Below are 11,782 nucleotides of genomic sequence, written 5' to 3' on the forward strand. Positions count from 1 at the left end.
GATTTGGAAATAAAAGCCAAAAGAATCAGCTAAAAATTATTCAAAGTGGTTGCCAATGGGAAAGCAGAAATTGAGAAGAATCAGGATTATAACAAGAGTCTGTATCATGAGAAATCATGCACAGATATTTGACTTCTTAATGTACAGACAGTTGTGCCTTTGATTAAATAATCACACAAGAAAATGAATGAGGATGAAAGTTGATGCTTAATGAAAGCTGAGGACAACAAATGACACTTGAGAGTTTACTAAAATGCAAGAACACGCGAATGGAAACATGCGTGCACAACTGCGTGAGTGACATTAGCCTTCAATAAAACCATGAAGGAATATATCATCCCATTCGGATAAACCGATATGAAATGAGTTCTCTATTCCCACTACTCACTGTGCATCATGTGCACCAGGCAGGGGGGGAACGGGCCCTGACTAGGGACAACCCTTCGTCACCCTCTTGCTTCCAGTCAGGTCCTGCTGCAGAGAGTGCTCCTGTCATCTGTCTCGGGTCTGTGGGAGGTGCCCCTTAGAACACGCTGCCACAAATGCTTTACCTGGGTGGGGCTAAGGTTGTCCTGACCAAGGAGAGCACCACTCACCTGTGTGCCCCCAGAGCAGAAGTCAGAACGACTGAGGGTCCGATGGAGAAGTCTCACCTGCCATCTGCCCTGTGGAAATCAGTCTGAGCTGATGGAGGGAGATGCTGCTGCTTGATTGATGCCTCCACGTTCTGGGCTCCTTTACTTTCTCAGTTCAGGACACTCATCCCCAAGACTCATGGCTCCCTGGAAGCAGACTGCCCCCTAGTCCTCCTAATCAGAAGCCCCCAAGCCCTGTCCTGTCCCCTTCCCCGACATCGCCCTTCAGCTCTGCGTCATCACACGAGGGTGACAACTGTTCAGGGGAGATTCCCCCCAAGGACCAGCCACTGAACACTGGCCCCAGGTGTCCCACTGTATTATCTCCCAGCCCTGTATGCTGAACCTGTCAGACAATGGGAGCTGGAGGGAGAGAGAGGTGGGGGATTATTAGAGCTTCCTCAAGGCTGAGATAAAACTCTCCTTTTCCCCAGAATCTTACACGCTGTCCCTTCCCAGGCACGTGAAACAAAATGCAATCCAGATGTATATATTTAAAGCAATTAAACTTTTAATATGAAATTATACAGATGTTGCACGCATGAAGTAACGCATATATGACTGTGACAAGGGTGAAGGGAACCTTAGATTTCCAGAAATCTGCTAGTAGTCATCTCAGGAGAAGCCACAATAAGGAAACTGGCAGATAAAGCTTATTGGTAATAATTTATTGTCCATGTGCTCTATTATAATTAAAAAGCAAAAGTAATATTAGTTACTAGTGTTGTGCAGCTGTAACCACCTCAAATATATCATCAGTTTGAATCATCCCAAACATAACTGGAAATAAAACACTAGTTTTCTCATTTCATAGATGAAGAAATGGAGACCTCAAGAAGGAATGGGTTATATGTAAATCAACTACCTTCAAAAGTAATAATAATAAAACAAAAAATACATCTATATGGAATCTAGAAATATGGTACTGATGAACCTATTTACAGAGCCGGAATAGAGACGCAGACGTGGAGAATGGACTTGTGAGGGAAGGAGACGGTGGGACGAATTGAGAGTAGCATTGAAACATATACATTATCATGTGTAAAAAGCTACTGGGATAAACAGATATGAAATGAGTTCTCTATTCCCATTACTTTACTGTGCAACGTGTGCACCAGGCAGGGAACAGGACCTGACTAGGTCCTCAACCTTGTGCTCAGCGACCTAGATGGGTGGGATGGGGAAGGTGGGAGGGAAGTTCCAGAGGGAGGCGATACATGTATCAGTTCAGTTCAGTTCAGTCGCTCAGTCGTGTCCGACTCTTTGCGACCCCGTGAATTGCAGCACGCCAGGCCTCTCTGTCCATCACCAATTCCCGGAGTCTACCCAAACCCATGTCCATCGAGTCGGTGATGCCATCCAACCATCTCATCCTCTGTTGTCCCCTTCTCCTCCTGCCCCCAATCCTACCCAGCATTAGGGTCTTTTCCAATGAGTCAACTCTTCGCATGAGGTGGCCAAAGTATTGGAGTTTCAGCTTCAAAATCAGTCCTTCCAATGAACACCCAGGATTGATCTCTTTTAGGATGTATTGATTGGATCTTCTTGCAGTCCCAGGGACTCTCAAGAGTCTTCTCCAACACCACAGTTCAAAAGCATCAATTCTGCGGCACTCAGCTTTCTTCACCGTCCAACTCTCACATCCGTACATGACCACTGGAAAAACCATAGCCTTGACTAGACCGACTTTTGTTGGCAAAGTAATGTCTCTGCTTTTAAATATGCTCTCTAGGTTGGCCATAACCTTCTTTCCAAGGAGTAAGCGTCTTTTAATTTCATGGCTGCAATCATCATCAGCAGTGATTTTGGAGCCCCCAAAAATAAAGTCTGACACTGTTTCCAATGTTTCCCCATCTATTTCCCATGAAGTGATAGGACAAGATGCCATGATCTTAGTTTTCTGAACGTTGAGCTTTAAGCCAACTTTTTCACTCTCCTCTTTCACTTTCATCAAGAGTCTCTTTAGTTCTTCACTTTCTGCCATAAGGGTGGTGTCATGTATACTTATGTCTGATTCACACTGCTGTATGGAAGAAACCAATACATTATAATGCAAGTATTCTACAGTTAAAAATAAAATATAAAATAAAAATAATTTAAAAATAATAAGATAAATAACAGAACACACAGAAAAGAAAAAGTGCTATTAAGACCAGAACTAGGAACTGAATTCAGGCCTCCTGGCTACAGATTCTAAGCCTCCCCTGTTAAACTGATGGAGCCGGGTCTGACACGAGGACTGAAATTCTGGGTGTGTGAGGCCATTATTATCAGTTGGCTCTTTCTGGCATTGATCCAGGGCTTGTAGTCTAATAGGCTCTGGGGAAAAAGAAAAACCAATAAATAAATGACGAATTGGTTGCAGAATAATGCTTTTCATTCCCTCAGAGATTCTCCTTCAGTTGCTTCAAAGTCAGAGTCTGCCTTCCTCTGAGGGAAGAACATACCTGTTCTTTTTTTGCCTCCTTTCTCCCAGCTCTTGCTGAACTCCTCCCCTGACTCCATCAACATCATCACCTGTCCCTGCTGCCACCACCCTCCATGACAGGGACAGAAGTCACAGGACAGAAGGACAAGATCCAGGAGTGAAAACCCAAGGCCTTTCCGCCTTGAACCCAGATCCATTCTCTAATGCAATGCGAGGCTCCCTCACAGACAGGACCCAGCTCCATGTTCCTTCAGCCCGGGAGCGGACACACACACAACTCCTTTCTCTCCTCAGTTCTCGGCCTCCTCACCCGCACAAGCACCTGTTCCACCACCCAGTTCCACCTCAACCCTGACCTCCCCCTTCCTCTTACCCACAGCCCTGAGCCAGCAGCTCTGAACTGGAAAGCCCTCCGGAGGCCCAGGGGACAGCAGCCCCGTCTAGAAACACTGGGCTGCCACGGACTCGCCCCCTGACTGGACCCTGGAGCATCCCCGGCCTCGCCCCAACCCTCACTCTTGGCCCAGGCCCCTAGGCTGCACTTGGCCTTTCCTGCTCCTTCCTGGGAATCCCAGCTCCACTCCAAGTGCTGGGCTGGGCTGAGGCAGAGTAGGCCCTCCTGCCCTGTTCAGGCAGGGAGTCAACCAGGACCTGCCCTCACTACCTGCAGGGGATCTGCTTTTCAATGTGGATTGGGGTTCTTGAGAATTCCCCCAGAATGAGGCTGGACCTGACCCCCTCTGCACTCTGGGACTGCCATCTCGGCCATCTCGGCCTCGACAGAAGGAGCCGAGTCTCTGCCACCTTTTTACTGTTCCACGTTCTGCCTTTGCTCTTTGCCACACACAAAGCTCTGCTTCTCTTTTCCTCTCCCCTCAACCCACTTGATTATGGGGAAGTCAAAGTGACCATTCCTTCCTCCAAATCTACAAGGCGGTGACCACCATGAGCAAGGGAACTGACTCAGGGGGGCACGGTGAGGCCACAGAGCCCAGACCCAGTGCCCTGCTCTAAAGAGCCCTTGGACTGTGTCCCAAGGTGCTAGATAGGAAAAACCTGGAGACAGGATAAAATCAGTGACCCCGGTTGCCTGAGGATTGACTGGTCTGCTCTCCTCAAATGGTCAAGGGATATCTACTAGTCCTCCATGTTATGGGGAAGGAGAGCCCAACTAGCATGGGGGCTCTTGATGGGAACTTGAGAAAGATGCAGGCTGGGAGTGATCCAGCAGAAACTGAACTCAGAAGATAGTTCATGGAGGAGGAATCTGAGAGGTTGCAAGACATCTCTAAGTGGGGCCTGGCAAGGGGACATCACAGGCAGTGCTCTGACCATCCACTAACCCCTAGTTTGAGCCTTATGATTCTTTCACTTGGATTCTTAATAATGGCTGAAAACCCAGGGGGAGAAATGCCTACAGGCACTTAGATCATCACCTTTCCTCTGAATTCCTCTTCAGTTTTCATCCCCTCCTCACCAGGTACAGACACTTTACTAAAGGTTCTCTCTGATTCCTGGATCACCTAGACCCTCCCAACCAGCACATAATCCAACACACGCTCCCCAGACAAGCCCCGGTGAGCCTGACAGAAAACAAAGAGAGCTGAGAACAGAGCAGGGAGCTGAAAGCCTCATCTCATCGATGCAGAATCTCATGCAGAGTACCCCCTGCCCAGATTTCTCACCTGTAGCTGATGGCCTCCCTGTAGCTAATGCTGTCTTCCTCTTCTTAATATAACAATAGACACAAAATCCGATGATAAGAACAACAGCAACAGGAACGCCCACAATCCACCGTGACCCCTGGTGCACCAGGGTCTTTCCTGAAAAAGGACCTTATTCTATACAACCTAGGCACCCCAGAGCCACAACCTGCTCTCCACTCCCTGACCCTGGCCTCTGACCCTCCCAGGGTCACAACCCCCTCCAGGCTCACCCCAGGCTCACCCAAGGGTGCGAGGTGTGTACTGTGATTCCCGCTGTGTTCCACGAGGCACTTGACCCACTGTTCCTCTCCTTGGGGAATTCTTATGGTTTCCCAGGTGTAGTAGGTCCCATTCCCGTCAGGCAGGACATCCCCAGATTCCAGGGCATCCCTGTTCGCGGGTTGCTCGTCCCAAAACCAGGCCACTGAGATATTCCGAGGAAAGAAGCCAAAAGCCCTGCATGTGAGGTGGACCAGGCCCTCCGAGTCCTGGCTGCGGCTCACATTCACGGCTGGGAGCACTGTGGGGAGAAAGCACAGAGCCAGTGAGGCCCGCGGCCAAGCCCTGCTCCCTCGAAGGAAGACGGAGCACACAGGGCTGCTCCTCCTCACTGGCCACCTCTGGCTGAGCCCTCATCCCCCCAGGTCTGCTCCAAGTCTGTTCTGCACCCTGGGGCCCAAGTCCTCTGGCGGAGAAGGGGAGGGGTGGGATGGGCCTCACTCTCTTGGATCCACTGTTGATGCTGGGGAGGGGGCTGTGAAGGGTGGGCTCCTGGGGACTAGAGGGAATTTTCTGGATCAGGCAGGCTGGGAGCCAGGGGCCCAGCCCCATCTAAGGGCCTCCTCTGCTGCCTGACACCCACCTCCCCTCGTACAGTTTCTGTCAGAGGACCTGCTGCTCCCCTGGACGATTGTCACAGGGGCAGTTCATTCCCCACCCACCCACCCGTCCTTCTACAGTGGATTTAACAGAACAGGAAACCCTAGGACACCACACCAACAGAGCACATACGCGCCCAGAGGACAGGGAGGGTCTCCGTGGGCAAGTCGGGATGGGAGGCTTTAAGATCAGGGGCAGAGGAAGGGCCTGGCCCAGGGTCAGTACCTGTCCTCTCCATGAAGCCTGTCCAGGATTGCAGGTAGCCCCGCAGTCTTACACAAAGTTCTCCCTGCACGTGGGCCTGGTAATGCTTGCTTGGAAAGCCGTCTGTGTCCCAGGACTTCTTCATTTCCATGGCCAAGGTCCGAGCCAAGGACTGGGACAGGGCACATCCGCCCAGGTAACAGGAGAGAAGGAGCTCCCCATTGAAGTGGAGAAGCCTGAAGCCCCGGAGGTGGCTATCTTCATCGATCTCACAGCCCAAGGTCTCCTGGAGGGAATGTAAGCCTGCCCCATCCCCACCCCCCGAGCAGTGATTCCTCTGGTCCCCAGGGCCTCTGTCCTTCCACCCAAGTGAGAAAGTCCAGATAGAGGGCTACCCGCTGCTCCCCTCCATGTCTTCCCTGTGCTGCTGAATTCACAGGCCCCAATTCCTCACCCCAACCCCACCCCCAAATTCAGAGGAAAGAGGCCCATGCTCTGGGCTACAGACCCTCCTGGAAAATGGCCCACAGCACTCTCGCCCCCTCCGCACTCTCACCTCCTTTCTCCTCCTGCAGGGACAGGATTTCTGCTAGAAGTTTTCTGAGCTCCTTCCAGGTCTCATTCAAGTCCTTGGACTCTGTCTCCCACGTCTCTGCTGCCAGCTTTTCAGCCCACTGTCCCTGGGGCTCTGCCCTCCATTTTGTGTGATCAAAGTGCAGGAAGGTCTGACCATCCAAGTATCCCTCAGCAAAAAACCTGGACTGCACAAAGCCATCCCGGGACAGCACCGTGATGTTATAACAAAGTCTGTGGGGTCCTGGGGAAGGAGGAACCACAGATGAAAACTGCTTTCTGGAGACAAGTGCACATCAGATATTTAACAGACAAGTTCTGTGTCCTGACCTGCTCCAGGTGCTGATGATGCAGAACATGCTTGTGTACAAGGGACCAGAATGAGGATTTCCATACAGGAAAAATGGGAAAGAGAAGGAAGGAGAGGGGAATTGAGGAGTGGAGGGAGAGGGTCGAGATGGACACACATGTAGGACAAGTGCCAGGACAGGGAGGCACTGGCTCCCTAAGGGTCCAGGCAGGAGGGCAAGGGGAGAGGCAGGAAGAGCAGGGTGAGGGGAAGTGGAGTCAGAGAGAGGGAAGGGCAGTGTTAGACCCAGGACCAGAGGGATCCCTGATCAGAGGGGGGTCAGGTGAGATGGAGAGCGAGGGCTGCCGCCCCTGGTGCAGGCTCATCATGGACAAGGAGGGCTCCAGAGAGGGTGAGGCAGGAGGCAGAGGGGCCTGAGGGGCTGGGCTGTGGCCCCAAGAGAGATGAAGGTGGGCCAGTAACCTGGGGAGGTGAAGGAGTGGATCTGGGCCCAGAGTGCAAAAAGGCATGGTGAGACCCCAGGTGGGGAGGTGGCTGCACCTGCCAGTGTCCCCTGGGAAAGGAGTCGGTGCCATGTGCACAAGGGTCATGGAGAATTACAGTATTGGAGTGGCAAGAGAGGACAGAACTGAAAGCCGAGGTGCACACTGGGAAGCACCTACATGGTGGGAGGGGTTGGAGGGAGTGAGGTCACACCTCCACAGAGGGTCAGGGTCAGGCAGCCAGCACAGGGGGTATGGGGCTGGGAGAAGACTCCCCGTAGGAAAAGCTGCTGACCAAGTGGCATAAACAAGGATTTTGGATACAATATTGAGATAGTGAGAGACCACTGGGGTCGTGGAACCAAAGAGAGCGTGATGAAGGCTAAGGATGTGGTCAGTGGACCAAGGGCAGTATCCCTCCTTTGGGGGAAGGGAAGAGACTGCAGAGGAGATGGTGGTGAGGGCCTGGGGTTGAGGGGCAGGGGATGAGCATGGCTCAGGGGTGACCCCTCCTTGGGTTAGGGTGAAGACAGAAGAGGAGGGGTGCCCTGGGTGAGGGAGAGTGAGTGTAAGGTGGAGATTCTGGGCACCAGGGGGCCTGTGATTGATGAAAACTTGGTGAGGGCCCAAGGCACTCGGACAAGGGTGGGAGCAGGGCAAGGTGCCATGGGGGGAGCTGCAGAGGGACCAGGGCAAGTGGAGTCCAGCACCTGTGGCCTGGAGAGTGGAGGAATCCAGAGGGTGAGGTTTAGGATGTAGGAGTGGGGGAGGGGCGTGTTGGGTAAAAGGCCCCCCTTGGACGAGGGCCAAGAGCAGGTGCCTGCGGGGGAGTGGGGGGCGGGCAGGCAGAGGTAGGAGGATGGGTGTCAAGTGGGGGACAGGTCCTCCCCCAGGGGCTGGGCACTGTGCTCAAGGCCCAGGGATCATTAGCAGGAGAGCTCCCCCTGGTGATGAAAATAGGGCAATGAGGGTGGAGGGGAAAATCCATGGGTAAAAGTCATCCCAAGAAAAGTAAGGTTTGTGAAAGCTGAGGAGAGGTAGAAGCCTTGCAGGTGACGGATCTTCGCAGGAAAAGACCCATGAGGGGAGGGGAGGGACCTGTAGTGGGAAAAGGGATGAGGGTGCGGACGCCCTACGAAGAGATCAGAGAACGGTAGAGAGAAGGGGGCAGCACGGAGCGGGGAGGGCAAATCCTGAGGGGGCTCGAGGGCCAGCAAGGGAGGAGGTAAGGAGAGATTCAGTTGTGGGACTACAGGCACAGCGGAAAATTAGAGTTCCCGTTAGTGGGGGAGGGGGGAGTAAGGGGGGAGGGGAGGGGAGACCACAGAATCGCAGGAAGATTCCTTTGGTCGCAAAGCCCTCAGACCGAACCTCGCTCAGTGATTCAGGAGCCGCCACAATGCCCATAGCAGTAGGAAGAGTGTGAATCGAGCTTGCCCCTTCTCAGAGGCCCTGGTCACTAGAAAAAGGGCCCCTAACTTTCTGGGCTGAGGACCCTTAACGCCGCCTGCCTGGAAACTCCTTGTTTCCGGCGGCCAGAAATGAGAAGAGACGGCAGAGCTAAGAATAGGAGGGAACAGCTTTCAGGGGCTTAAGAGGGCGCCTCACAGACGGCTAAGAAGTGATCGCCTGAGCCTGGGACCTGCAAGAAACTTGACGCCATTCAAGAGAGCAACGCGGCGGGGTGGGGTGGGGGTGGGGGTGGGGAGTGGCAGGGAGCGGGGTGGGGACTAGGCTGCCTTCTCAACCAGGGGAATCTGATGGCTGAGACATGTGATGAAGAGGAAACCAGGGGAGGGCAGGTGGGGCAGGGAGAGCAGAGGCTAGAAACTGGAAAGAGACTGAAAAGCGGGAATGCAGTGCTCGCCACACACCGTGTGAAGTTGCCGGCCGCTCCTGGACTTTACACCCCTTCCGGCCCCCTACCTTCTCCCCACCCCCCCAACTCCTCTATTCGCCCAACCCCCGCCGCAGTTGAGACGGTCCCCGCGACGCTCACCCAATCCCATCGAATACCAACCACCCGGACACCTGAAATCGCCCCGGGCTCCGTCCGGACTGAGACCTCAATGAATCCCACTCACCGGCGGCGGTACCCAGGAGCACAGAAAAGGCAGCATCGGCTAGAAACAGCCAGACAAAAGAGATCCCCATGGCCCAGATCTTGTCTCCCTGCCAGAGGCTCCGGGACCGCACGAAAGCTGGCGAACCCGAGGAACAGCTGCGGGGAACTGAGATGGAAGTCGGGCCTGCAAATTCATTCATGCGCCCCGGCCCCGCCCCCGGCTCCGCCCCGGCTCCTCTGTCGAATTAAGCCGGTCTCCTTCCTCTGCAAGCCGGTCTCCTTCCTCTGCTCAGTTGTACTCTGCCTCTCATTACTTACCATTCCACTAAGATCCTTATGCAATACTTTTGCTGTGGACCCAAATGTCATGCCTCAGAAAGTTTTAACATTTCTTAGATTTCACATTATTTTTGTTAATTACTTTGACCATCATAATTTACTTAGCAGGTCAGAGATTGGGTCCTGTCCTATCCCAGAGAGATTCTTTTTCACTGCTAAAGCTCACAAGTGAAAGGAGGCGTAGAGTGGATGGAGTCTGCCTCCCAATGCAAGGAACATGGGTTCCATCCTTGGTCTGGGAAGATTCCACAGGCCCGGGAGCAACTGAGCCCCCTACCACAACTGGGCTTCCCTGGTGGCTCAGACAGTAATGCGTCTGCTGTAACGCAGGAGACCTGTGTTCGATCCTTGGGTCGAGAAGATCCCCTAGAGGAGGAAATGGCAACCCACTCCAGTACTCTTGCCTGGAAAATTCCATGGATGGAGGAGCCTGGTAGGCTACAGTCCACGGGGTCCCAAAGAGTCGGATACGACTGAGCAACTTCACTGGTTCGCCACAACTACTGAACGCCCCCTCCCTGCTCTAGACCAGCTCCTGGCAACTAAAGAAGCCCCCCGTGCAGCAACAAAGACTCTGCTGCTGCTGCTGCTAAGTCGCTTCAGTCGTGTCCGACTCTGTGCGACCCCATAGGCGGCAGTCCACCAGGCTCCCCCGTCCCTGGGATTCTCCAGGCAACAATACTGGAGTGGGTTGCCATTTCCTTCTCCAATGCATGAAAGTGAAAAGTAAAAGTGAAGTCGCTCAGTCGTGTCCAACTCTTAGCGACCCCCATGGACTGCAGCCTACCAGGCTCCTCCGTCTATGGGATTTTCCAGGCAAGAGTACTGGAGTGGGGTGCCATTGCCTTCTCCGAACAAAGACTCAGAGCAACCAAAAATAAATAATTAAATGAGTAGTGAAGGTATAGACAGGCAGATGGAAGCCAGGTCTCCTGACAGCTAAACAAGCCCTTTCCTCCAAGTCAGTCTTCTTTCCAAGACTTGCTGAGTGTGGCTGCTCCAGCAAACTGGTTCCCTTAGGTGAACCCTCTCCCCCCCACCCCGCCCAAAGACTTTAATACTAACGTTAACATGCTACGTTTGTTTCCCAGCATTTCCGGATGATTGTATGAGAGATAAAGCCAACTACTCTCCGTGGGAAGTAGGACTCCAGATTTGGGGGGCTCTCCTGGATTTAGCCGTGGCTGCCCCCTTACCCATCACACGTCGCAGCTAGTCCGGTGTACCAAGTGCTTTTCCTCCCCCCACCCGGCCTCCAGACTCCCCTGCTTTGCTCTATAAAACTTTTTCTCCATTCTTTCTTTTGTACCCTTGGACTCACCGGCACACGGGCCTCTTTCTCTCCGCTGACCTCTGGTACCACGACAGGGTCGGGAAAGGCAACAGGAAACTTCCCGAGTGTTGGGAGCTTACATAACCCAGGGCGGGACTCGGCGAACCCTCAGATCACCCCTCCCCTCTAACTCTGGCTTAAAGGGAAAAACGCTGTTCGTGGATTAAAAAAAAAAAAAAGCAGAATGAAGGAATTTATGGGCAGGTTTGGAGAGGAGTGAGCTGCATTTAGGTTTTTGGTTCTCAAACTGCTCAACAATTAATATCTGCAGGCTGCAGGCTGTGAAAACGCAGATCTGCCCGGGTCCGCGGAAATTCCCAGTCCTAGGTCCGAAGGGAGATCCTGGAACCCGACTTATTTCAAGCACTCTCTGGATCGATTCTAAATAGGGAGATGCTTTTACGAGCCCCCAAGCCCACCGGGCCGCTTTTGAATTCTAGGATCCAAGTACATTCCCTACTGCCTCGCGTCGCCCCCGGAAGGAAAGCGTACGCCGCGGAGCTGGCCTTGGAATCCCGTCCCGCCCACCCCAGAGGAAAGCAGAAACTGAGGATCCAGGAAAACATAACACACACCGGGTCTGTCGGCGTTAGGAAGGAAATTAGACCCAGTGTGACTTTCTTCAAAGACCAGGGTGACTGCCTGAACAATAGCTGCAGAGCCGTGCAGTGCTTCACCCTTTACAAAATGCCAGAGTGAGCTCTGACTTGGGCATTGGTCCTTGACCGGTCCCAGATGAGAGACGTGTGCTTGAAAATGGGGGGATAAACTGTAAAGGTGAGAGTGGAAAAGGAAGGAGGGAAGGGGGAAAGGGTTGAAGAAAGAAAA

General features: G+C 53.0%; 1 protein-coding gene across 6 annotated transcripts; it reads right to left on the reverse strand.

The window, feature by feature from the left end:
* Window positions 1-1,131: 1,131 nt before the first annotated feature.
* On the reverse strand, window positions 1,132-9,487 carry LOC145517410 (MHC class I polypeptide-related sequence B-like). 6 transcript variants are annotated; one of them, XM_081519762.1, is made up of 6 exons: window positions 9,302-9,487; window positions 6,409-6,669; window positions 5,874-6,155; window positions 5,011-5,289; window positions 4,749-4,886; window positions 1,132-2,658 (listed from the first exon to the last, which is right to left on the reverse strand). In XM_081519762.1, exons 1-6 carry the CDS (start codon window positions 9,480-9,482, stop codon window positions 2,651-2,653), a joined length of 1,149 nt encoding a protein of 382 aa, XP_081375888.1. In that variant the 5' UTR covers window positions 9,483-9,487; the 3' UTR covers window positions 1,132-2,650. The 6 variants fall into 6 exon arrangements, with proteins under 6 accessions (XP_081375888.1, XP_081375889.1, XP_081375886.1 ...); XM_081519763.1 differs by having other exon boundaries at window positions 5,011-5,193; window positions 9,302-9,483; XM_081519760.1 differs by having other exon boundaries at window positions 1,132-2,954; window positions 9,302-9,483.
* Window positions 9,488-11,782: the final 2,295 nt, after the last annotated feature.

Source organism: Giraffa tippelskirchi, chromosome 8 (assembly GCF_054371585.1).
Source record: "Giraffa tippelskirchi isolate mGirTip1 chromosome 8, T2T-mGirTip1v1.2.pri, whole genome shotgun sequence".
NCBI lineage: Eukaryota > Metazoa > Chordata > Mammalia > Artiodactyla > Giraffidae > Giraffa > Giraffa tippelskirchi.